The sequence below is a fragment of the Sciurus carolinensis genome, chromosome 17 (genome assembly GCF_902686445.1).
Source record: "Sciurus carolinensis chromosome 17, mSciCar1.2, whole genome shotgun sequence".
In the NCBI taxonomy this organism is placed as follows: Eukaryota; Metazoa; Chordata; class Mammalia; order Rodentia; family Sciuridae; genus Sciurus; species Sciurus carolinensis.
In genome coordinates, this window is record NC_062229.1 from 10,049,586 (window position 1) to 10,076,222 (window position 26,637).

The 26,637-nt window shown below is 37.9% G+C and overlaps 2 protein-coding genes across 2 annotated transcripts; both read left to right on the forward strand.

Moving 5' to 3' along the window:
• Window positions 1-1,739: 1,739 nt before the first annotated feature.
• LOC124969105 (olfactory receptor 18-like) lies at window positions 1,740-5,773 on the forward strand. The gene is given in 3 exon segments (XM_047531933.1): window positions 1,740-1,768; window positions 4,830-5,469; window positions 5,471-5,773. Coding segments are annotated over 3 exon segments (972 nt in total).
• A 9,271-nt stretch (window positions 5,774-15,044) lies between these two features.
• LOC124968004 (olfactory receptor 7E24-like) lies at window positions 15,045-15,890 on the forward strand. Its single transcript, XM_047530412.1, has one exon. It carries the CDS (start codon window positions 15,060-15,062, stop codon window positions 15,888-15,890), a length of 831 nt encoding a protein of 276 aa, XP_047386368.1. The 5' UTR covers window positions 15,045-15,059.
• The last annotated feature ends 10,747 nt before the right edge of the window (window positions 15,891-26,637 follow it).

A 26,637-nucleotide genomic window follows, 5' to 3' on the forward strand; every position in this document is an offset into this window, starting at 1 on the left:
ATCTTGGATCACCCCGTAGAAAGAACCTGCGGCCGGAGTGGGCAGAGCCGCCTGAAGAGGTCTCTGACTGCCCTGCCCTGATACCAGAGGCTGCTTGCGGATTGAAGCTCTCCGTTGGTTCGGGGACTTGTGGCTGGTTCTCTGTAGAAAGTCTCTCACTGGGCGGTCTGGTCTGAGAAGCTAGCCTTGAAAGGCACCTCCCACTGCAGAGGGTCCAGGTTACTTGGGGAAGTCTCTGGCTGCCCTATCCTGGTCCCTGAAGCTGCTTGCGTGCCAGAGTCGATCCTTTTTCTTTTACTATAAAATTCTCCTTTTCTTCATTCAGAGAACCCTATCATAAGGTGAAAAGTATAAAGGCTTCTCCACCTTTGGGTCTCACCTGGTATTTTTTTTTACTTTATGAGACAATTTTAGTGTATGCATTGGTTCAATTTTTTCACATTCTCCCAGAAACTGTGCAGAGGGTTCAGTGATGTACACTATGGTCACCCCTATGCTGAATCCCTTCATCTATAGCCTGAGGAACAGGGACATGAGGAGGCTTCACAGCGGAACATTCTACCTTCAGGTCCTGTGGCATGAACTAGGACTGTAGTTTGGAAAAGGCAGTCAAACTAAGCTCACAGACCTGCAGTCGCAGAATGCTAATTTGCAGTTTGAGTGCTTAATTTCTCTTCTTGTTGTCAGACACTGATGGGAGATAGAGGATTAGGGATTTCAAAAATGTGCCCAAAATTTCAGTTTGGGAATAGGAAAATTTTGTAAAAATGCATGGTGGTGATTATTGAACAATTATGTGAACATAATCAATGCCACAGTATTATGCATCTAAAAATGGTTAAAATGGCAATTTTTCTCATGTATTTTTACCACTATAAATGATGGAAATAAAATGAAAATGTTCTCTAAAAATTGAAGATATGAAAGAAGTTAATATGTACAGCCCAATTCACAATAGCTAAGTTATGGAATCAGTTTAGATTTCTGTCGACAGAAGGATTTATAAAGAAAATGTTTGTATATACACAATGGATATTTTTTTCAGCCTTAAAGACATTATGTCATTTGCACTAAAGTGGATGGAAGTGGACAGTGTCACATTCAGTGAAATAAGCCAGACACAGAAAGACAAGTTTGGTATGTTTTGTCACATATGTGAAGCTAGAGGGAATAAAAGAAAAAAAAATGATATCATGAAAGGAGCCAGGAAACATTTGGGTAGATGAAGGGGAGGTAGGAGGGAAGGTAAGGGAAGGCATTGGAGATTAATGCTGACCAAATTATGCTATGTACCTGCACCAATATACCAGATAAAATCCACTGTTCAGTTTAATGAATGTGAATCAATCAATAAATAAGTAATGTATAAATAGTGTATATTACATACATGCTTCTTACTGAGTACTAGAGGAGTCCAGCTAATACCTTTGTGGACATTCATTTTCTCTTGTTTTCCACCACTAACATTTGAAAGTCCCTAGATATTAGTGTAACAGGGATCAATTTGGCTAATTATGAGCTCTGTGCAAGGAGCCTCCAAGGTCATATAATAGAAAATTATCAGCCTGTGCTTCCAGCCCTGGACTTCAGCATTCCAAGTGCAGAGTGCTCCATCCCTGTGTCTCCTCTTCCCAGGGTTTTATGCTTCAGGAAGCTCCAGGCTCACACTGCACTCAGCTCAGTACAAGGCATGGCCTTTAATTAGGCATTGGAGGGGTGTGAATACTTAGTCCTTGGCCATGACCCAGCAGAGCCTCCGAATCATTCAGTACGTGCTGAGGAAGAGGATGGGTTGGGACGATTCTTGGAAGTTTTGTTTCCTCATCATCAGGACAAATGATGTGTTGGGTAGAGCTATGGTAGGACACCATCACACAGAATGTAAACTATGTGGAATGTGAAGTTTTTGTTCTTGGTTTTTGTGGGAGTCCAGAAATGTCAATCAAAATGTTGCTTTCTTCCCACACTGTTTCTACCTCCCATAGAAATCTCCTCCATGATAGCTGAAAAATGGGTCCGTATGCATTGCTTCCTAAGCACTCCAGGAGGATTGTGAAGATGACGGTAAGGATGAGAGTGAGGATGGTAACCATGACATCAGGAAGCACTGCTCCTGGTTTCCCAGGCCCAGGGTCTGAGCTGTGCCTTCTATGAAACTTGTTTTATTTCATCTTCATCATGTTCCTCTAGTTGTGATTGTCAAAACTTCACTATTTTACAGAAAAAGAAAGAGCAACAATTTTTGTGTTAAATATACGAGGTTGCTTAGTAGAAGTGACTGAAGTTGTTTTGAGTTTTGCTGTCTAAGTGAAACACCGGGCCTTATATCAGGAGTAACCTGGTGAGGCAATAAGCTCTTTCCCTTCCCTGTTTTTCCCAGAAGAGAACACTGGCTCCCCATGTTCTTTCCTGCCAAGATTCCTGATGGATCACAGGGGAGAGTGGTGACTGGCACTAGTTGCTCCTACCAGAAGGGTGACTAACCATGACAAGCAAAGATCACACAGAGGGTAGATGCATAATAATTCAGCACATTTCTCTCTTGTTCCCAGTCCAGGGTGCCCTTGAAGCCCTCTGCATCTTCCTTTGTTCTTATAAATGTCACTGAATCTCAAAAGGAGATACAAAATCAGACATTGTTTTAATTCCTGCTCAGGAACCTGGAAATAGTGCTTGAGATATCCCTGTGGTTTATATCTCAGGTACTCTGCTGAAATATTTCTGATGGTTGAAAGCAATTAAAATGTTCATTACTTTGGATTCAGAGAGTGACAATTACTTTTGAGTCCCACTGACTCCACTTAGTATTTCTGTGACACAGAGCAGGTTGTTAGTGTCTCTGAGACTCAGCATTGTCCTGGTTTTGTGTTTCTAGTTGATACAGCTGTGCTGAATGTAGATTAAATAGGTACCGGATGTTTCATATGTGATTAATATGTGGTGGCTGCATGAAATAAGGAGAAATAAGAGACATTATTATTAACATCAGTATTTAAGCTAATCACTATATTTCTTGACTCAAGTATCCTGTTGACCTGAAGTTAAGCCTTCCCTGGTTCCCTGTAGAGCATTTCAATTTTGTCCTTTTGTGAGTAAAAATGGAATCTTTGGAGAGGAATTTCAGAGACTCTCATTCGGGTTTTCCAAAACCTATTCCTTGCTTGGCAGAGAAGAGGCATCAAAGATTAAAATCTCTGCTAAACATGTTTAGACCCTTCACAGAAATAGAGCATGGGGTACGCTACCCCCCAACCCCTGGGGCCATCATGCCTATGTTTTTCTCCTCTCCAAGAATGTCTCAAAGGACCAGAGACAAGATAAAACAGTATTTGTTTGTGTCTGTGTTTTGAAAAGAAAATCATCTACAATACTCAATTATTTAAAAATCATGGAAAAAAATTTAATAAATATGAAAATTAAACAACAGAAAGGGATAGGGCAGATAAACTTTATTGCTTAGCCTTAGACACATTTTAAGGTTTTGTTATTCTGTGTTCAAATGATCTTTTTTTGGCTTGAGGGAAATGTCTGCAGAGGAATGGGATCATGCAAGAGCCCTGTAAAACTCACACTTTACTGGTATTAATACAAATTTCTACAAAATATAAGAGGTAGGGAAAATATTAATGTTTATATGTTTAATATATGGGATGGATATTGATGAGAACAATAATAGGTATTATTAAGGGATTAGTTTTTAAGTGTTTGACAATTTTCTAAGGCAGATTTTTTTCTACCCACCAAGAGTCTTTCATATATCAGGATTATCTGATTAAATTCACTCTGTGCAGAGATGCAGTATAAGTATATTTGAACTATCCATTGGTAAATACCTGGATCCTTTGGTCTTGAGAACCACTTGGTCTAAGAAATTTAAATATGAAAAAAAAAAATCCTGTTTCAGCAGGTTTAATTATTGTGCTAATTTAACACATGAGGAAGATGTCCAGGTATGTTTATTCTTTGAATCTTTAATATATTTTTTCCACTAAAATAACTATGTGACCTTTCAAAATACTGCAAGTTTCCTAAAATTGCCTGAGAATGCAATAATTGATTTTGATCACTTTCTAATGTCCTTTAATTAGAATGATTTATCTTATTAAAGGGGTAGGGATATTTCCTGTTCTACATATTGTATTTGGAGTCTTGGCTACATATTACTGTGAATTTGATACCTCTAATGTTCTTGGACTTAATCTTCAGTAGAGTATCTCTGGGTTAATCAGCTTCCTGTTAATATAGCAAATACCTGAGATAAAAGGTCATAATAAAAAGGGCATTATTTTATCTCAGAGCTTTGGAGGGTTCAACCCATGATTAACTGAACCCTATTGTTTGAGCCTGTGATGAGGCAGCATATCATGTTGGAATAAAGGAATGGAAAAAAATTCTTACTGTATAGCCAGGAAAAAAATGGAGAGAAAGAGGAGGCAGATGGGTTCACTCTATCCCCTTTCAGAGCAAGCTCGCACATGAAAACTACCCAACGGTACTCATCTTTAATGTTCAAACACCTCCCAATAGCACTACCATGGGGATCAGCCTTTATCACACAGATCTTTGTGGAATGTGCAACATCTGAACTGTGGTCAAATATAAGTGTGATTAGAAACAGGTGAATAATAAATAATAATTTTAAAATTTAAAAATTGGTGATGGAAAAATTCTAAAAATTGGATTTTCCCAACTTGGAAATAAGGTAGAAGGTGTATAATCTTTAAATGCAAGGAATTTTCTAGTGAATTGCTTGAATTCAAAATACAGACGTAATGCTACATGCTGGTACATACTTCCCTGTTCCAAAACCCTCTTTCCTTTTTCAAAAGGTGTCCAAGCAATAGAGATCCACAAAATCTGACACATGTCTCAGAATTCCATCTCATGGGTCTCTCAGATGATCCAGACCTGCAGCCCATCCTCTTTGGACTGTTCCTGTCCATGTACCTGGTAATAGTGCTTGGAAACCTGCTCATCATCCTGGCTATCAGTTCTGACTCCCACATCCACACCCCCATGTACTTCTTCCTCTCTAACCTGTCCTTGACTGACATTGGTTTCATCTCCACCACAGTCCCAAAGATGATTGTGGACATCCAGACTCACAGCAGCAGCATTTCCTATGTGAGCTGTCTGACTCAGATGTCTCTTTTTATCCTTTTTGGATGCATGGATGGTATGCTTCTGACTGTGATGGCCTATGACCACTTCGTAGCCATCTGTCACCCACTATATTATCCAATCACTATGAACCCCTGTCTCTGTAGTTTCTTGATTTTATTATCTTTTTTGTTTAGCATTTTGGACTCACAACTGCACAATCTTATTGTCTTAAAGTTTCCCTACTTTGAGAATGTGGAAATTGCTAATTTCTTCTGTGACCCTTCTCAACTCCTTAATCTTATCTGTTCCAACACCTTTACCAACAATATAATGATGTATATCTTTGGTGCCATATTTAGTTTTTTTAACCATCTCAGGGATCCTTTTCTCTTATTATAAAATTGTTTCCTCCATTCTGAGAGTTCCATCATTAGGTGGGAGATACAAAGCCTTCTCCACCTGTGGGTCTCATCTGTGTGTTGTCTGTTTGTTTTATGGAACAGCCATTGGAGTGTACTTCAGTTCATCTGTCTCACATTCTCACAGAATGGGTGCAGTGGCCTCAGTGACATATACTGTGGTCACCCCCATGCTGAACCCCTTTATTTTCAGCCTGAGGAACAGGGACATTAAAAGAGCCCTGAGGAAGTTACACAGGAAAACTATCTAATCTTGGAGCTTTTTTTTTTCATTTAATCTTAATGTAAGTTGGAGAAGACAGAAAAGAGACAATTAGAATCACAAATGCTTCTTCCTTTGGCACATTACTTTTGTACTTTAATAGACTTAACTTCACATCATGTTTCCTAGAATACTGGTGGTTGCTAATTTAGAGAAAGGTAGGAATGTGAGTTTTCAAAGTGGATAATATTTAGGTTGTAAAGATGTAAAACTTCTGGAGATGTATGGTGGTTATGGGTGTCCAACATTGTTAATATGATTAATGACATTTAACTATGTTATTAAGTGTTTTTATTTTGTGTTTTCACACAATAAAATATCAAAATAAAAAATAGATTTTAAAAATCAGAGAGAAGTTAATAGTACACATGAGCTACATCCTGAGTAGGGGAGTGGCCCAAAACTGTTGAGGACATTAACTTTATTTTCTTCTTCCATGAATAGTAGGAGGTTCTTTGAGATTGGGATAATGTGAACCATATGACTAATTTGATCTCTGTGCACTGAACCACCAAGATCAAGTTGGAACAATTACTCCTCTAATTCCTCCAGTCCTTCAATTGATGGCTGTAGTCCAGTTGGCACCATACCTGTCTGTACCTCCCATGGTTTTCTAAGGCAAGAAGCTCCTATTAATGGGCTCATGTCAGTCCTGGGGAGTTCTGGGCTTCCTTAGGCAACAGGCAGAGGAGATGCATCATATTTTCAACCATTGGTCCTGAACAAGCCGACATACAGGAGGATAACCAGGTAAGTACTGAGAGAGACAAACATGGAAGACTAACAGAGGCACTATTTTCTCACCATCAGGTGAAATATAACACCTGGGGCAGCCAGATGGGAGAGAAAGTGTTTAAACTTCAGGTAGGTGCAATGTGCAGTTTGTGGTCTTGTTTGTGGTAGAAGTCCCCAAAAAATCTTTTCAAAACTTGTCTTTCCACCCACAGTGATTCTGTCTCCCATAGAAATCTAACCCACAGTAACAGAAAGTGTGTCCATGTAAACTGTCCCATAAGCACTTCAAGACATTTATAATGATGATGAGGAGGAGGAGGAGAAGGAGGGAGATGACAGTAACCCTGACATCACATACCATTATGGAGGGCTTCCTAAGTGCCCAGCTCTGAGCTATATGTCCTTTGTAGCTTGTTTCATTTCATGTGTGTAGTCATTCACAAAACATATGCTCCAGCATTGTTATTAACTTACAGGAAAGAAGGAGTCCACCATTTTGTGTACCATAAACTAGGTGGTAGGTAGAAAAGAGTGAAGCCTTTTTGGAGATGACTGGTCTGATTTCAGCATGGGGCATTCTTGCCAGTAGAATCCTGGCAGGCCATGAAATTGATAACCCACACAGCCATGTCCTTTCTTTTCATCCCAGTAGAGATTTCTTGTGAGATCCCAGGTGGATCACAGTAGAGAGCAGTGTTAGGCACCTGATGCATGAACTCTTCCAGGTGGAACACTTGTGGGTCACAGGCTATGACCACAAAGGAGCAGACGTGATAACCCACCACAGGCCTCTGCCTTCTCTGCAGTCCAGGTCACCCTTGCATCTGTTCCATCATCATCCATTCTCATCATCAGTCCACTTATCTCAAACAGAGAAATAAGGTCAGGCCCTGGTGGCATTCCCACTCAGAAATCTGGAGAGAGTTTTCAAATATACCTCAGATGTGCCTGTATTTGAGACTTTTGGATCTCAACTTAAAATTTTCTGATTATTTGGAAACAATAAAATGCTTTGGTGTTTCAAACTCAAAGACTGAGAGTTTAATTTTGTAATCTGTTGCTCTATTTATTTCTGTGATGTAGCACAAGTTGTTGGTATGTCTGAGACTCAGGATTGTCCTCTAAGTTTCTAGTTGATACAATGACACTGAGTAAAGATTACATAGGTACAGCATGATCCCTAGGAGTATGTGAAGAAGGACTAAAATGCAAAAATGCAAGAATGCAATTTTAACATTAATAATAATAATAAAATCAACCTTCATACAATTCTTTGATTTGAAGTTACCATTTCCCTATTTCTGTAATGGAATATTTAAGTTTTGTCCTTACATAAGTATATTTGTGTACTAGGAGAGGAATTACTCTTTTATTTTTGATTCCCCAGAACCTATGGAAGCTTGGGCACCGAAGAAGTATCAACAATAAAAACTTCCTTTAAAAATTGACTAGACTCTTTCTTGGTTCGCAAAATTGGCCACACTCTGTGTGGCTCCAACATATGTGTTTTCTCACCTGTACTTTCATTCCTTTCAGGATCTTCCATATAAGTAGAGTAAACTTATATTGGCTCCTAATTGAGTCTGGGTTATGGACTCATGGGACCTATAATGACATTTAATAACATCTGCAATGCTCAATTATTGAAAGATCACTACAGAGATTAGAAAAAAAATGGAAGAAAGAAAAGTGGGTATGTAAACTCTGGACTGTGACACACTTTATACTTTCACATTATTCCAGGATTCAGTGCCTTTTGCAAACTGTTCCTCAGTAAATTCACTATTTCCAAAGTGATGGAATGGCTTATCCAAAAACATATGGTGAAATAGTTAATGAGTTCCAAATTTCCTTGGCATAGATATGGGTGTTATTCTCCCTCTTCCAATAAGTAGTATAAACAGACAGAGATGGAGACATACATACATTCTGAAAATATAGCAGGTCAATACATTGACCTGAAATTGATTTTCTGATTCCCATCTCAGGGCACTGTCTCCTCTACTGGAGCCTAATGGGAATATTATTCCTAATACAAAATGAAATTCCTTGGTGAATAATCTCAGAAAGCTTATTACTAGATAGACTTCAAGGATACTTTTGGTGGTATATATTAAAAATAAGTGAATATATTAAAATATAAAATTATAGATGTGTTTGTTAACATTTCATTAATTTTAGGCACTAATTGATGCAGTGTAAAGTAATAGCATATTTGTGACCTGTGATGTAGAATTATGTGGGTTTAACTAAACCATACTTAGCAAACTTTGAAGTTCATCAGGCCAAACATATTAGTGACATTAAATAATTTCTAAACAACAAAATATGAGTGAGGATTTTCATCTACAAAAAAGGAAAATCAGAACATTCAATAATGTTGAAACCCTTGCAAGATAATTGGCACTCAATAATGTTTTCTGACTGTTAACTATCAACTTTTATTTAGTGTGCAAATGATCTGCCTTAGCTTTTACACAGTGTTTTAAATATTTTAGGTAAAAGGGTTTTTTTTTTCATGGTCTTAGAATAAACCATGTTTGATTGCTTTTTACCTTCCTTTATTTACAATGACTCTTTTCTTAAGGAGGGAAGGCTATTGCTTCTTCTTTATTATTTTCCAAAAAGTGTTGGCTATATTTTACTGTGGTAATGGACTAGTTATCTTCTAAGTTGATTATCCCTAAAGCAGGTATGTAGGAAAGGAGGTGAGTAACACAGAAATGAATAATGAAAGAGGTTTGAAAACAGTTTGTCATAACTGAGAGGTATTGCTATAGTGTATGTACCTCAAGGTATAAATAAATACTTCTGCATATTGGAATTCCAAATGGTTCCATTTTCTAAACTGCTTTATGTCTACAAAAGGTGTCTAACGAATAGAAAATCATTAAATGTAGCATAGGTCTCAAAATTCCTTCTCATGAGCCTCTCTGAGACCCAAATCTACAGCTTGTCCTATTTGGACTGTTCCTGTCCATGTACCTGGTCACAGTGCTTGGGAACCTGCTCTTCATCCTGGCCATAAACTCTGACCCCCACCTCCACACCCCCAGGTACTTCTTCCTCTCCAACCTGTCCTTGGCTGACATCTGCTTCATCTCCACTCTGATCTTAAAGATGATTGTGGACATACAAATTCAGAGTATATCTGAACATATCTGAGTATATCTCTATCATTCCCTGACACATAGGTCTCTTTATATTTTTGGAGGTGTGAATGGTATGCTTCCGACTGTGATAGCCAATGATCAGTTTGTAACCATCTGTCATGTTCTGAATTATCCAGCTATTATGAACACTTGGCTCTGTGGCTTCTCAATTTTGATATAATTTTGGGATAGCCTTTTGGATTCTCAGATGCACAATTTAATTCACTTATAATTTACCTACTTCAAGGATGTGGAACTTTCTAAGTTCTTTTCTGACAATGGTCAATTTATTAATTCCGCCAGTCATACATTAGTCATGTATTTCAATATTGCCATCTCTGGAGTTCTTCCTATCTCAGGAATCCTTTTCTCTTACCATGAAATTATTTCCTTCATTCTGAGCACACCATCATTGGATTGGAAATTCAAAGCCTTCTCCATTTGTGGGTCTCCCCTGGCAGTTATTTGCTTATTTTACAGAACAGGCCATGAGGTAGACCTATTCATCTGCATCATGCTCTCCCAGGAAGGGTGCAGTGGCCTCAGTGATGTACACTGTCATTGATCTTTTTCATTTACAGTGTATGGAAGAGATCCCTGAGGAGTCTCCACCGCCAAAGAATCTGATCTCAGGACCTTTGACATCCATTTGGTATAGGGGTTGGATTTGGCGGCAGAGCTAAACATGTACACCTGTAAATGGTGCCTCTTGCTTACATTATTTTGTACATTTTAGACTTTAATTCCTTATTGTGTTTTACAGAAGAATGGTCTTTGCCAGTGTGGAGAGAGGAGGGAATGCAGAGGTTTTAAAATGGGTTCAAAGTTTCACTTTGGGAAGCAGAAATCTTTCTTGAAATAGGTGTTGGTAATAACTGAACACCAAGGTGAAGGTGATTAATACCACCAAATAGTAAACTTAAAAGTGGTGAAAATGGCATTCTTAATGTATATTTCACTACAATAAACAATGGAAAAATACAAGTGGGCTTTTAAAAAAATCAAAAAGGGAAAGAACAAATCAAGTGTTCTTTCCAAAGAACCAAAACTTTAGCCTTCAGTTCTTTTTTCCTCACCTACTATTAAGAAATACTTAGAGATTGGGATAATGTGAACCAATTTGGCTAATGATCACCTCTGTGCATTGAACCTCCAAGGTCAGGCTGTCATAAAAATCAGCCTGTGCCTCCAGTCCTTCGTTCTGATGGCTCTGGTCCAGTGGCCTCCATACCTGTGTCTGCTCCTCCTGGGGCTGCATCAGGAAGCCTGTATGTTACCCTGTATTCATACTGAGCTGCAGAGAGGGCAGAATCCTTCACTGGGCATTCCATTTGTGTTCCTCCATCATGGCCCAGCAAAGAGGCAGCTTAAACCAGTAAGTGATGAGGGAGATGATGGATGGAGGGAGGACCACCAGAAACATTGTTTTCTCCTCAGCAGGACAAACATGACAGAGTGGGTAGTTAGAGGGAAGAATAGTGACAAAAACTACATCGATGATGAGTGTGAGAGTTATTTTTGGTGTTGTGCTGGGTTCCCTGGAGACTCATGCAAAGTTTGCTTTCTTCCTATTCTTGCTGTGCTCGCCAGACACTCCTCACCCATGAATGCTTAAATGGGTTTCCCAACAGTGTTTCCTAAGTAGGAGGAGCAGGGGGGGCAGTAACCATCACATCATGAACCATACCTGAGGGATTACTTGAGTGTCAGGCTCTGAGCTCTTTGTAGCTTGTTTCATTTCATTTCATCTGTATAGTTTCTGCCAGGTTGTAAGCATCCACCTTATTTTCCATAAAATGAAAAAGGACAGAATGTTTAGGTAACTGCTGTCAGATTGCTAGGTCATAAAGACTGAAGGGATTTTGAACTGGTCTGCCTGAATACAGACACAGGGCTTCCTGCCAGGAGGATCCTGTTGGCTTTCCCTCTGACAACCCTACAGTAAGTTGCCCTTCCTGTCACTCCAGGAGGAGCCCCTTGCTCACTGTGTCCTTCACTTGGGGTCTTGGTTAGTCCACAGGGAAGAGCAATGCTTGGCACCACACTCATGAAGTATAAGAGGGATAGCTACAGGTCACAGGCAAGGATCACAGGCAAGGATCACAGAAAAGGTAGACACTTCACAGTGCAGCACAGATTTCTCTCCTGACCTACCCCAGGATGTCCTTGGATCTGTCCACAAATGCCTGCATTTTTGTAATCTACAAACCCAATTTCAAAAGGAGACTTATTTTCATTCCTGCTCAGGAAAGTGTTGATTTCATTCTACTGGGAAGAGTTTTCCAAGGTTCCTCAGATGTCCCAGTCATCAAGACCTCTGGATATCTGCTTAAAACTTTCAGAAGATTGGAAAAAAATGAAAGCATTTACTGCTGCAGATGCAGACATTGAAAATAAATCTTGACTCTATCCCTCACACCTGTTATATCTGTGACACAGACAGATTTTCAATATATCTGACTTAATTTCTAGTTGATACAACTTCATTGAGGGTAGATTAAATATATATGGGTATTCCCTGCATGATTATATGTGATGAATCTATAAAAAAGGAAAGGCAATTTGGATGTTATTATTATTGTTATTTTACTCTTCAGCCCATTCAACTAAAATATCATGATAGTTGAGGTTATTGTTTTTCTATTTCTGTAATGGAACATTTTATTTTGTTCTATTTTGTACTTTCATAAGTATAGGCTGTGTATTTGGAAGGAGATGCCTACATATTTTTCCATTTCCTGATTCATCAGATCCTATACTTTGTTTGGAATAAAGGAGCCATCAGAAATAAAAGGAGGTATGCCTTTACGCCATGTACAAACAGAGAAACAACATGTATCCCATTAGTTTACAATAAAAAAAAAGAAATAAAAGGAATCTCTGTTAAATTTTGGATAGTCACTTCCTTGGTTGCCAAACCATACTCATTGCGGCTTCAAGATACTTGGTGCTTTCCTTCTGCACTTTTGTCCCTTTCAGGAAAGTACAATGACTAAATGTATATTAGTTTCCAAACTTTCCTTACGTGGCTATTATGTGAAAGACATGGATGTGCTTGTCCCTATTTTCTTTAAGAAGTATGCATCCAGACAGATGAAAAGATGTGCACACAGTCTGCATGCAGTTACAGGTTAATGATCTGAGGTTAAATGTTGATTTCCATATCAGAGTACTGTGCTGTCTACTGGAGCCAAATTAAAATATGATTCCCCATATAAGATGATATTTCTTGGTTAAGAAGACTGCAAGGATTATGACCAGATATACATAAGTAATATTTTTGACAATATAAACTAACAATTTTAGGTTGCATTTGACTAGAACTGATTTTTTGGTGGAGGATATTGGGATTGAAACCAGGGGTGCTTAACCACTGAGCCACATCCCCAGTCTCCCTTTTTAATTTCTTTTTTCTTTTTTAATTTAGAAACAGGGTCTTACTAAGTTGCTTAAGTCCTTGCTAACTTACTGAGACTGGTTTTGAACTTGGAATTCTCCTGCCTCAACCTCCTGAGCCCCTGGGATTACAGGCATGTGCCACTGTGCCCAGCCTAGAACTTATTTTCAACTGACACACCAAATATAGGTGATTAATAGTTAAATGGAATGTACATCATTGGAATTCAAGTAACCAACACTTATGCACTTATTATTTGGAAATTTTCATTTCTGTGATATGGAGAGAGACACAAAGAGTTTTGAAAAGCTATTTTGTAATCATGAACTCACTAACTAAAGTTGTTCTCCCTCAGAATACACTGTACATCAGCTGAATCATTTGAAATAGCTGCATGTCCTTCACAGAGAGACTTAAATCCACACAATAATGTAAATTAATTCATTTCAGGGACTTTCAGTGTTGTGTTTTGGACTACTTAAATAAGCTTTAACATACATTTTAGGCAAGCCTTAAATAACACAGCTTATGCATACACAAGTCAGTACTGGCATTTATTGTAGCATAAAAAATATACCCAATGAATCATGTCTGAAGGACTTTTTTTTTTTTGGGGGAATAGGGGGACAGGTATATAGGAGAATGGAATCATACAAAAATACCTGGAAGTGAAATTATATAGACAAATATCTAAATCCCTCTAAAATGTTAGTTATGAAGCACACAGTGCTTTATCTTTAGTATAAGTAGTGGGTATTATTGACAGTAATAGTAGATAAACTTAACAGGACATTTTCTCAGTACCTGCAAGTATTCTACAGTACTGGCTTTCAACTCTGGGCTAGGGAAAGAACAAGAAGAACTTCACATGAAGACACTCTGATTACATTAGTGTTTGTCCAATGTCAGGGCATCTTGATATTTTAAAATACTCATAGCTGAATACATTGATAAACAAGACTGGGAAACACTAGACTATACAATTTAAATAAAAGAATTGTAAACCATTTTGCAACCTCACAATAAGCTAGGTAATTATTGTTTCCATTTTAGACATGAGCAAATGGTCCAGGAGGGTTTACACTCTTTCCTCTACTTTTCTCTTCTGCATTTTTTTGTGATTGGTATCACAATGTGACCTGACAAAACAATAACCCTGAGTCACCTTATAGCTGCTGAGATAAGGGAATTGCATTCAAGTTCCAGGAAGTGTGGAGGTGAAATTCTATTACATGGCATAAGAAGGGTAGGACTCATACTTGAGCTTGGGGGATGTCCCTGATGCAAAAATGCTTAACAATATGTAGGAGAATTTATGATCAGAAATACAATGAAGGGTTATTCCCAGAGCAGTGGAAAATAAATTTTTTTTAAAACCAAAGAACATCTTCCTCACTTGATATTTTATTGAGCGTATGAGGGATCAATATGAATGAATCAACATAAATATAAAATTTCAAGTCTCCTTCTTAGTATTTTATGACTTTCATCATTGACAGCTACAGTGCACATAAAGTTCACATTTGTGATCAGTGATGACATTGCTTATGTGCAGTTACCTTAAATATATTTACCAAAATTTGAAGTCTACCAGGCTAAGTATACAAGTTCTATTTTAAATAATTTTTTAAATGAAAATAAAATTGGATAGAGGAATTTTTACAAATAAGGGAAATAAAAAAACACAAGAAACCAAAAAAGTCCTAAGATATAGCTGTAACATATTTTCTGATATAAACCATCAATTTCACTTTAGTGTTGATATAATATAGACTTTATTTTAAATATTCTAAAACAAAGGAATGTGTGTAGAATTGTTTGAATATGTGTTTCCTGCTTATTGCTTACTTTTTTTCAATCCTCTTTTCTGTTTCAAAAGGTGTCCAAGCAATAGAGAACCACAAAATCTAACAGGTATCTCAGAATTCCATCTCCTGGGGCTTTCAGAAGACCTAGACCTACAGCCCATCATCTTTGGACTCTTCCTGTCCATGTACCTTGTCACAGTGCTTGGGAACCTGCTCATCATCCTGGCTGTCAGCTCTGACTCCCACCTCCACACCCCCATGTACTTCTTCCTCTTCAACCTGTCCTTGGCTGACATTGGTTTCATCTCTACCACGGTCCCTAAGATGCTGGTGAACATTCAAACTCATAGCGGAGTCATCTCCTTTGTGGGTTGCCTGACTCAGATGTCTGTTTTTATCCTTTTTGGATGTATGGATGGTACAATTCTGACTGTGATGGCCTATGACCGGTTTGTGGCCATCTGTCACCCCCTGCATTATCCAGTCATCATGAACCCTCATCTCTGTGTCAGGTTAGTTTTGGTGTCTTTCTTGTTTGGCCTTTTGGACTCCCAAATGCACAATTTGATAGCCACACACTTTTCCTACTTCGAGAATGTGAACATCACTACCTTCTTCTGTGACCCTTCTCAGGTCCTTAGTCTTTCCTGTTCTGATACCCTTACCATAAATATACTCATGTATTTTATTGGCACCATATATGGCTGCCTTCCTCTCTTAGGGATCATTTTCTCTTATTACAAAATTATTTCCTCTATTCTGAGGATCCCATCCTCAGGTGGGAAGTACAAATCCTTTTCCACCTATGGGTCTCACTTGTCTGTTGTTTGCTTATTTTATGGAACTGGCACAGGAGTGTACCTTTTTTCCAACAAGTCATCTTCCACCAAAAAGGGTATAGTAGCTTCAGTGATGTTCACTGTGGTCACCCCCATGCTGAACCCCTTCATCTACAGCCTGAATAACAGGGATGTTAAAGGTGCCCTGAGGAGACTGCACAGGAGGACCGTGTGATCTCAGGTCCTGTGATATCCTTTAGGAATATACGCTGGAAACTCAGCAAAACTAAATATCTAGACATTAAATCCTACCACACTGGTCACATTATGTTTTGTAGTTTGATGAGTTTAATTTCTCATCATGCTTCATAATAGAAAGACGGTTTCCATGACTGGGAGAGAGATGGGAAATTTTAAAAATCGGTATGAAGTCTCAGTTTGGGAAGGTGAAATATTTCTGGAGATGAAGGATGGTGATGGTTGCACAAGGAAGTGCCTGGAATCACTGCCACCATTTATCTATATTTTGATATTTTATGTTTGGATGTATAAAGAAGATGGATCCTTAGGGAAAAAAGGAAAATCAAAAGTGAATAGTACACACACAGTTTATCCTGAGTGTCAAAACCAAATTTATTGCGGACGTTCATTTTCTCATCTTCTTCCTCCACTAATTTGAGGCAGTCCTTTGAGATCTGGATATTGGGTATCAGTGTGACTGAGTATGAGCTCTGTGTGTTGAGTCCCCAAGGTCTTACAGCAGTAAGTAAGAAGGCAATGACTCCACCCCTTCAGCTGACTCCCAGCTGCACAGTTGGATCGCCACACACTTCTCCTACTTCAAGAACCCCTTAAGTGCTCAGGGCTGTGAAAGATAGAGAATAACATGTTGGAACCATTTTTTATCCTCACGAGAACAAATTCTTAAAAATGGAAATAAACAGGAAGAAGACCAGTAGAGTAGAGGAAGGGTTACAGGTGGAGGGAGGAGGGAAGGGAAAGGGGAGGTATTGGGGACTGAAGTGGAGCAAATTATAATGTATGCATGTGAGATTATGTTGGAATGAACCCTGATGTTATGTGTAATTGTAACACCCTAATAAAGTCATTCAGAAGGTGGAAGAATACCAACATGCACAGTGCAGATATGAGTTTTGTGGACTTTATGTATTTGGCTATGATGGGGATCCCAAGAGTCTGAAGGTTCTGATTTTCTCCCATGCTTTTCCTGCTTCCCTTAGATATCTCATCCCCAACAGCAAAATGTGGATCCTGAAAACTGTTTCCTATGTACTGCAAAAGGATTATCAAAGTAATGCTGAGGAGGAAGAAGAAGATTATAGTATCCCTAATGTCATGAACTGAGTTGGAGGCATTCCTAAATACCAGGATCTGATTTACATATTCTAATATAGCTCATTTTATTTCATCTGCATTAAATTTCCCAAGTCTAAGCTTCTATATTATTATTTTTCAGAAAAGAAAGAAGCACCACATTTTTAGGTAGTTAATTTCAGGTGGTTTGGTACAAAGTTGACAAGGCATCTTTGCATGGTTTGTCTGATTATAGATGCAGGGCATCATGGCAGGAGAATTTTGGAATGCTGCCTGCTTGACAACCCAACCAGCGGTTTGACTTGCCTGTTGCTCCAGAAAGAGACCCTCTCTCACAGTGCTACTCCTTTTAGAGGTTCCTGCTACAGCATAGGGAGAGAACTGGTTGGCAACTCCTGAGTAAACTGTGGGAAGGGTGACCACAGATGACAGGTTAGTTCACACACAGATGCACAGTAATCAGCACAGAGCTCTATCCTTGCTCCTTGCTCTGTTCAGGTCCTCCTCTAACCCTGCAACCAGCCTGCTCAATCTCAAGAAGAGACAAAAGAGCAAAGTTATAAAAATGCTCTTAAAGTCCTGGGTCCTAAGATACCAAATAATAAATATCGACAACATTCAGTTATACAAAGAACAATGCAGGGATTTTAATGAGCAGGAAAAAAGAAAAAGGAAGCCCAAAGACTGGAGGGAGGTGACCCTCGCACCTTAGGCCATGACACATCTTAGAATTTCACATCATCAGAGGCTTCCATGCTCTTTTGAAATTTCTCCTGAACAAACTTGTTATTTCTACAGTGATGAAATTATTTATTTTATAAAAACAAAGGTGATGCAATATTTACTGGGTTCCACTTTTCTTTGATGTGAAGATGGGTTATATTCTTCCCATTTCCTCTGAGTTACATGAGCACAGAGAGCATGAGAGATTTGCATAGATTCTGAAAATTAGGTCAGTGATATGGGACTAAAATGTCGATTTCTCGACTCTCACCCCGGGGCAGTGCTTCCTTTGTTGGAGTCAAACAGACATATTATCCCCAATACATATTGACATTTCTTGTCAAATCTCTTTAAGATATTTCATGGATATTTTTGATGGTAATATTAAGAGTAGGAAAATGTAGGTGATATTGTCTTAATTTCTATAGGGACAGTAAGTCCATGTGATTAATAGTGAAACTGAGCAAGCCTCAGTTGTTGGAAGCCAAAGGATTATCCTGCATTCACCCAGTAACATGAATTCTCACTCGTGTGACATGGAGACAGGCACAAGAATTTTCAAAGTATTGACATAATTTTAAACTGACAAATTCAATGCTGTCCCTCCTCAGGTAACACTATACATCCATGAATGACTTTGTAGTTGATACATGTACTTCACAGACTTAAAACTATGTGTCAATGTGAACTTGCATGTATCACTAGAAATAATGTTACACTCTGCCAAAATAAACTTCATGTACATTTTTTTAAGCCATGTGAACAAAAAACTTATTTGCTCACTTCTTGCATTTGAAGTATTCTTCAATGACATCTATGGCCTAAGATTCGTTGTTATAGTCCTTAACCACTACACAACTGCAACCAACCACTCTATGGTGGTTGTCCTCTTGGTGAATTTTACAGAGGCCTCCCCATTCTCCTACTGTCTTATCATCAACCTGAATTAGGTTGATTGGTCCTCCACCCAAGGGGCCTCCACCAATTTGACATATATAGGCTCATTACAGCTGGATGCGAGCACACAAAGATGGGCCTGGTGCACAATTCCTCTCAAAGTTCAGGTGCTTCTGCAACAAACATCAGCTTCATGTTTCATTAATTTTACATAATGCCTGGTTTGATGACTGCTACAAATGAAATGAGGCTCAGCATCCTCAAGAAAATGAGACTAGAGTCACAGCCTACAGGTGTACAATTAAGGTAAGTTTTTTTTTTTTTGGAGGGGGTAGTATCAGAAATTGAACTGAGAGATACTCAACCACTGAGTCACATCCCTAGCCCTATTTTATATTTTATTTTAATTTATTTTTTTCATTGTTTTATTTATTTATATTTATTTTTACAGACTGCATTTTGATTCATTGTACACAAATGGGGTACAACTTTTCATTTCTATGGTTGTACATGATGTAGATTCACACCATTCATGTAATCATACATGAACATAGGGTAATGATGTCTGTCTCATTCCACCATCTTTCCTTACCCCGCACCCTCCCCTGTCTCATTTTCCTCTACATAATCCAAAGTTCCTCCATTCTTCTCTTAGTCCTCCCCCTCAATTTGTATCTCATTTGTATTTTATTTAGAGACAGGGTCTCACTGAGTTGCTTAGCACCTTGCTTTTGCTGAGACTGGCTTTGAACTTGCAATCCTCGTGCCTCAGCCTTCCGAGCTAGTGGGATTACAGGCATGTGCCACCTTGTCTGACTCAAGGTAAATTTTTGAGATAAGTCTTTATGGACACATTAATATGTATTTACTTGGAAACATTCAGAGGAATATCTACTGGCCAAATTTATGATAGTAGTCGCCTTTTAGGGAAGAGGTGTGCAGGAGATTGGATTCACACAGCAATACCAAAATCTCAAATTTTTTGTCATAATTTAGATCTTCATAAAATATCTGATCTGAAACACACATCTTGAAATGTTTACACCTTAATATAGATGATGTGTTTTACTGAGAGTGGTAATAGATGATATTAATGCAGCATGTCTTAAATACCAGGAAATACTCCAAAAGGACCAGAATATTCACATGCAGATATTTGACTAAATTGGTTTGGGATGAGAGCAGGATTTCTGGGTATTTTGAAATAGGTAAATACATTGATGGATGAGTCAGAGAATCATTAATTTACATACTTTAAAAGATCTTTAAAAACCCTTCATACAACAAACCTATTAGGTAAGTAGATATTATCTCTATTTTGCACATTAGGAAACTGACAAATCACATTTACATCACTTACGGTACTTTTCTGTTTTGCACTTTCCTCAATTAAATGATAGTGTAAACTGACCAAATCATGCACTTGAAGTTTCCTTTAGGTAGTTGAAGTAAGAGCATTGCAATCCAGTTATCAAGAGGAGGCAGATCTATTAACCAGCTTAAGAACACTGAGACTTAAATCTGGGTCTTGGAGCCTTTCCTGATGCTACAGTCTTCAACCATACATCACAGAGTTTATGATCAGAAAAAATGATGAAGTACTATGACAGACCACTGTCTAATGCAGAATCAAAAGCAAAGAATAAAATGGTGTCTTCTGCTCAATATATTGGCAGAGCTCCCTCCCTTGTATTTCACGGAATAGTTTGAGGAAGATTGGCATTAGCTCTTATTTAAAGGTCTAGCAAAACTCAGTTGAGAATCCATCTAGTTCCAGCCTTTTGATTTTATGTCTATGCATGAGAGCGATGTGCTAAAATCATCCAGCATTACTCTATCAAAACTATACTGAAATTTCATCTCTCTTCAGTTACAATGGAAGTCATCAGGAATACAAATGACAGTGATTGCAGGTGAGAATGTGAAGTTACATAATGTTGGTTGGACTTCAAATTAGTACAAACACTTTGGAAAGCAGTATAGAGGTTCTTCAAGACACTAGAAATAAAACCACCATATGATCCAGCTATCCCACTCCTTGCTTTTTTCCAAAGAAGCTAAAAACATCATGGAAATAAATTCTATCAAAAAAAGTAACCAAAGAACCAGAATTTTCATGTATAAATTTTCAATTCTTCTGCTTTTTCTAGCACATTTCAAATAAATGCCACAGGTCCAGAGATTAGACTGTTATTCTGTGAACTCTCAGGATGGCTTTATAATTACACTATAATAATGGAATTCAATATGCCATATTCAAACACCCTCATAATTTGATCCATCTCCTTCCCCAGTACCTCTCTTTCTCCCTCTGCCATCTGTGTACTCTATTCTACTGGTGTCCCCTTAATTATTATTATTCATTTAACCAGTGAATTATAATTATACATAATCAGCATTCACTGTAATACACTTGTACATGGACACAGCATAATTTGGTAGAATTTATCCCCCAGTACTTCACCTTTCCCCCTCCCTCGTCTCCAATCCCTATCATCTATTCTATTGGTCTTCTTTTTTTGTGAGATGCCTCTTTTCCTTTTTCTTTTTTCTCTAGCTTCCACATAAAGAGAAAGTATTCAACCTTTGACTTTCTAAGTCTGACTTATTTCATCTAGCATGATGTTCTCCAGTTCTATCCATTTACTAGTAAATTACATAGTTTCATTTTTATGGATGAGTAAAACTCCATTTTGTATATATGTCACATTTTCTTTATTTGATCATTGAATGATGGGTACCTAGACTGGTTCCACAACTTGGCTATTGTGAATTTCATGGTTATAAACATTGGTATGCTTTAAGAAGCTTCTTTTATTTTATCAGCAGTCTTCCTCTACTTAAAAGTGTCCACATTTTATTATTTTAGAAAAAATGAAGGATTACATTATATTTATGAAACTTTTACTAAGTTGTTAGGTGGAAATAAATAGATCTATGTTTGAATTGTGCTAAGTATGGACACAGGACATTTGGACTAGCAGACTGTCCCCTTGACAACCCTACCAGCCATTGAATTTCTGTCACCCCTGAAGTGACTCCTTTGCTCATGCAGCTCTTACTTTGGGAGATTCCTGGTAGTTCATGAGGCAGTGCAGTGCATGGTGCCAGCTCTATCTAAAATAGGATGGTTAGTTATGGACCACAGTCGAAGATCAAAGAAAGCTTGGGCACCCACAGTGCAGCACAGATCTCTCCCCCACTCCAGGATACTCCGGGGCTGTCCATGGACTCCTTCATCCTTGCCAACTTAGTCTGGTAAGGAGACGTAAAGTCAGAACTTTCTTTCATTTTCTACACAAGAAATGAGAGAGTTTTTAAATGAACCTCGGATGAACGTGTGGTGGTGAAGACCACTGGACCTCTACTTAAAACTTTCTGACTGAGAAATAATGAAACAGATTATAGCACATTTGACTCAGAGACTGTCTGATTTTGAACCCTCTCTGTTATGCTTTTTATTTCTTCTCAGAAGAGCAGAACGTCAGCATCTCAGATACTCAGCATTGTGATCTGAGTTAATTTCTCATTGGTGCAATTGCATTGAGTGAGTAATGAAGAGAAAATGGATGCTCCCTATGTGATTAAAACATGAAATAGTAGCAAATGATAATCTAACTATCATTACTACCTTTATTTTACTTCTGATTCTTTAGAGCCAATGCATTGTTTGGCATAGTGGAGTCATCAAAAATTTAGAAAGAGGACTGGGATTGTAGTTCAGTTGTAGAGTCCTTGTCCAGCAGATGGGAGCCTCGCAGTCAATCATTAGTAATCAAAAAAGGAAGAAAAAATAAGAGGAGAAAAGAAAAAGCAGTCTCTGTGAAACATTGAGTAGGCCCATGCTTGGTATAGTAACGGGTCGCATCAATGTGGCTGCAGCACCCTTGATGTTCTCCTGTCTGCTCTTTCATCATTTTCAGGAATGTCCATAGAGATGAGATAAAATATCCCTCGTCTGTGTCTATGTCATGGTGCTATGGGCCCTGTGATTCCATTTAACAGCAGAGATCTTCCTAGGCATAATGAAGGAAAAAGAGTAACAAGGGGGAGCAACGCTGTGGCTTGGGTTGGAGACACATTGTAGATTTCACATCAGTACTGCTCCAGTGCCTTTTGAAAATTGCATTATGAAAATTACTATTTTCATAATGATGGACTTCTTTTTTTTTTCAAAAATGCACAATGATTAGCTAGCTGAAGTGAAAGAATTGCAATACATACGTGCATGTTTCCAAACATCCTCAGGTGCCTCAAAGGTGGATATGTGGATTATTCTCCCCATTTCCATTAAGTAGTCTGAGCACAAACAGGTAGAGAGCTTCCTACACCTTATGCTTATAACAGCAGGTCAATATTTAATTGTATATTAAATGATTTTTAAGAAACATAAACAACATGAGAATGAGCATTTACACCCAGAAAGGAGGGTAATCAGAAAACCAAAGAATCAGAAAAAAAATTTTCAAAGGTAACTGCCACATAATGTTTTTTGATTATGAACTATCACCTTTGATCCAGTATTTAGGAAATTCAGCACTAATTCTTTTAGAGTGCTTTCACAGAGTCTAGGGGAAATCACACAATTGTCTTAGAACAAAGTAGGGTATATTTGACTGCTTTAATAGCCTTTAATTTGAATGAAGTTTTTTCTTAAAGGAGAAAGTCTATTTCTTATTCCCTAATCTCTTTCAAGAGAGACTGCATATGCAGAAGTTAGAGAGGGAAAAAAGAAAACAAAGGTGTGGGCGGCAGGGGAGAATCTCCTAAACATCAGAGAGATCAGTAGAGAAAAGGGACCAAGGGGCCAGAGACAGGGAGGGAGGGGACAAATGCTGGACAGCGATATTGGTGATATTGGTCAGATTATATTGTTATACAGTATAAATATGTATGCATGAATATGTCAAAACAAATCCCAGCAATATGTACAATTGTAATGCACCAATAAAAATGATGAAAAAATATAGAGAAGCAGATATTTTTCGGGTGGTCTTGGATTTGATAGTTGCAGCAATCTTGGTCTTCTAGCACAGTTCAATTGAGTGTCTTTAAAGAAGGTGAGCACAGAATGAATCGAGATGAAAAACCCAAAAGTCTATGAAGGAATATTGCTACATAATCTATTTGTCATAAATGAAAGATATTACGGAAGGTGTTTGGATCTTAAGTGTAAATATTTTAAATAGGAATACTTGAATTCAAAATGCATGGAGAATGTTAAATACCTGTTCCGTTTTTCCAAATATTTTTTTCTTTTTTTTTCTTTTTTTCTTTTTTTTTATTGTAAACAAATGGGATACATGTTGTTTCTCTGCTTGTACATGGCGTAAAGGCATACCATTAGTGTAATCATAAATTTACATAGGGTAATGTTGTTTGATTCATTCTGCCATTTTTTCCCTTCTCCCCCACCCCTCCCACCCCTCCCCTCCCTCTATACAGTCCATCCTTCCTCCATTCCTGCCCCCCTCCCTAAACCCAACTCCAACCCCAACAGTAACCCCTCCCACCCCCCAATATGTGTCATCATCCACTTATTAGCGATATCATTCTTCCTTTGGTTTTTTGAGATTGGATTATCTCACTTAGCATGATAATCTCCAGTTTCATCCATTTGCCTGCAGATGCCATAATTTTATCATTCTTTATGGCTGAGTAATATTCCATTGTATATATATACCACATTTTCTTATCCATTCATCAGTTGAAGGACAATCTAGGTTGGTTCCACAATCTGGCTATTGTGAACTGAGCAGCTATGAACATTGATGTGGCTGTATCTCTGTAATATGCTGATTTTAAGTCCTTTGGGTATAGGCCAAGGAGTGGGATAGCTGGGTCAAATGGTGGTTCCATTCCAAGTTTTCTAAGGAGTCTCCACTACTGCTTTCCAGAGTGGCTGCACTAATTTGCAGCCCCACCAGCAATGTATGAGTGTACCTTTCTCCCCACATCCTCGCCAACACCTGTTGTTGCTTGTATTCTTGATAATCGCCATTCTAATTGGGGTGAGATGGAATCTTAGGGTGGTTTTATTTGCATTTCTTTTATTACTAGAGATGTTGAACATTTTTCCATATGTTTTTTGATTGCTTGTAGATCTTCTTCTGTGAAGTGTCTGTTCAATTCCTTAGTCCATTTATCGACTTGGATTATTTGCATTCTTGGTGTAGAGATTTTTGAGTTCTTTATAGATTCTGGAGATTAGTGCTCTATCTGAAGTATGATTGGCAAAGATTTTCTCCCACTCTGTAGGCTCTTTCTTCACATTGCTGATAGTTTCCTTTGCTGAGAGAAAACTTTTTAGTTTGAATCTATCCCAGTTATTAATTCTTGCTTTTATTTCTTGTGCTATGGGAGTCCTGTTGAGGAAGTCTGGTCCTAAGCCTACATGTTGAAGCTCTGGACCTACTTTTTCTTCTATAAGATGCAAGGTCTCTGATCTGATTCCAAGATTCTTAATCCATTTTAAGTTTAGTTTCATGCATGGTGAGAGATATGGGTTTAGTTTCATTCTGTTGCATATGGATTTCCAATTCTCCCAGCACCATTTGTTGAAGAGGCTATCTTTTCTCCATTGCATATTTTTGGCACCTTTGTCTAGTATGAGAAAATTGTATTTATTTGGGTTTGTGTCCGTGTCCTCTATTCTGTACCATTGATCCACCTTTCTATTTTGGTACCAATACCATGCGGTTTTTGTTACTATTGCTTTGTAGTAGAGTTGAAGATCTGGTATTGTGATACCCCCTGCTTCACTCTTTCTGCCAAGGATTGCTTTAGCTATTCTGGGTTTTTTATTCTTCCAGATGAATTTCATAATTGCTTGCTCTATTTCTGTAATGTACATCATTGGGATTTTAATTGGAATTGCATTGAATCTGTATAGCACTTTTGGTAGTATGGCCATTTTGACAATATTAATTCTGCCTATCCAAGAACATGGGAGATCTTTCCATCTTCTAAGGTTTTCTTTAATTTCTTTCTTTAGTGTTCTGTAATTCTCATTGTAGAGGTCGTTCACCTCTTTTATGAGATTGATTCCCAAGTATTTTATTTTTTTCAAAGCTATTGTGAATAGGGTAGTTTTTCTAATTTCTCTTTCTGAAGATTCATCGTTTATGTATAAAATTGTCTTAGATTTATGTTCATTGATCTTATATCCCGCTATTTACTGAATTCACTTATGAGATCTAACAGTTTTCTGGTGGAATTTCCAGGTTCCTCTGACTATACAATCATATCATCAGCAAATAGGGATAGTTTGAGTTCTTCTTTTCCTATTCCTATCCCTTTAATTTCTTTGATCTGTCTAATTGCTCTCGCTAAAGTTTCAAGGACGATATTGAATAGAAGTAGTGAAAGAGGGCATCTCTGCCTTGTTCCAGTTTTTAGAGGGAATGCTTTCAGTTTTTCACCATTTAGAATGATATTAGCCATGGGCTTAGCATAGATGGCCTTTACAATGTTAAGGAATGTTCCCACTATCCCTATTTTTTCTAGTGTTTTGAGCATGAAGGAGTGCTGTATTTTATCAAATGCTTTTTCTGCATCTACCAAAATAATCATGTGTTTCTTGACTTTAAGTCTATTGATATGGTGAATTACATTTATTGATTTTCCTGATGTTGAACCAACTTTGCATCCCTGGGATGAAACCCACTTGATCATGGTGCACTATCTTTTTAATATGTTTTTTATGCGATTTGCAAAATTTTGTTGAGAATTTTTGCATCGATGTTCATTAAGGATATTGGTCTGAAATATTCTTTCCTTGATGTGTCTCTGTTGGTTTAGGTATCAGGGTAATATTGGATTCATAGAATGAGTTTGGGCAGGTTCCCTCCTCTTCTATTTTATGGAATACTTTGAGAAGTATTGGAATGAGCTCTTCTTTAAAGGTTTTGTAGAACTTGGCTGAGAATCCATCTGGTCTTGGACTTTTCTTTGTTGGTAGGCTTTTGATGACTTCTATTTCATTACTTGAAATTGGTCTATCTAAATTGTGTATGTCCTCCTTGTTT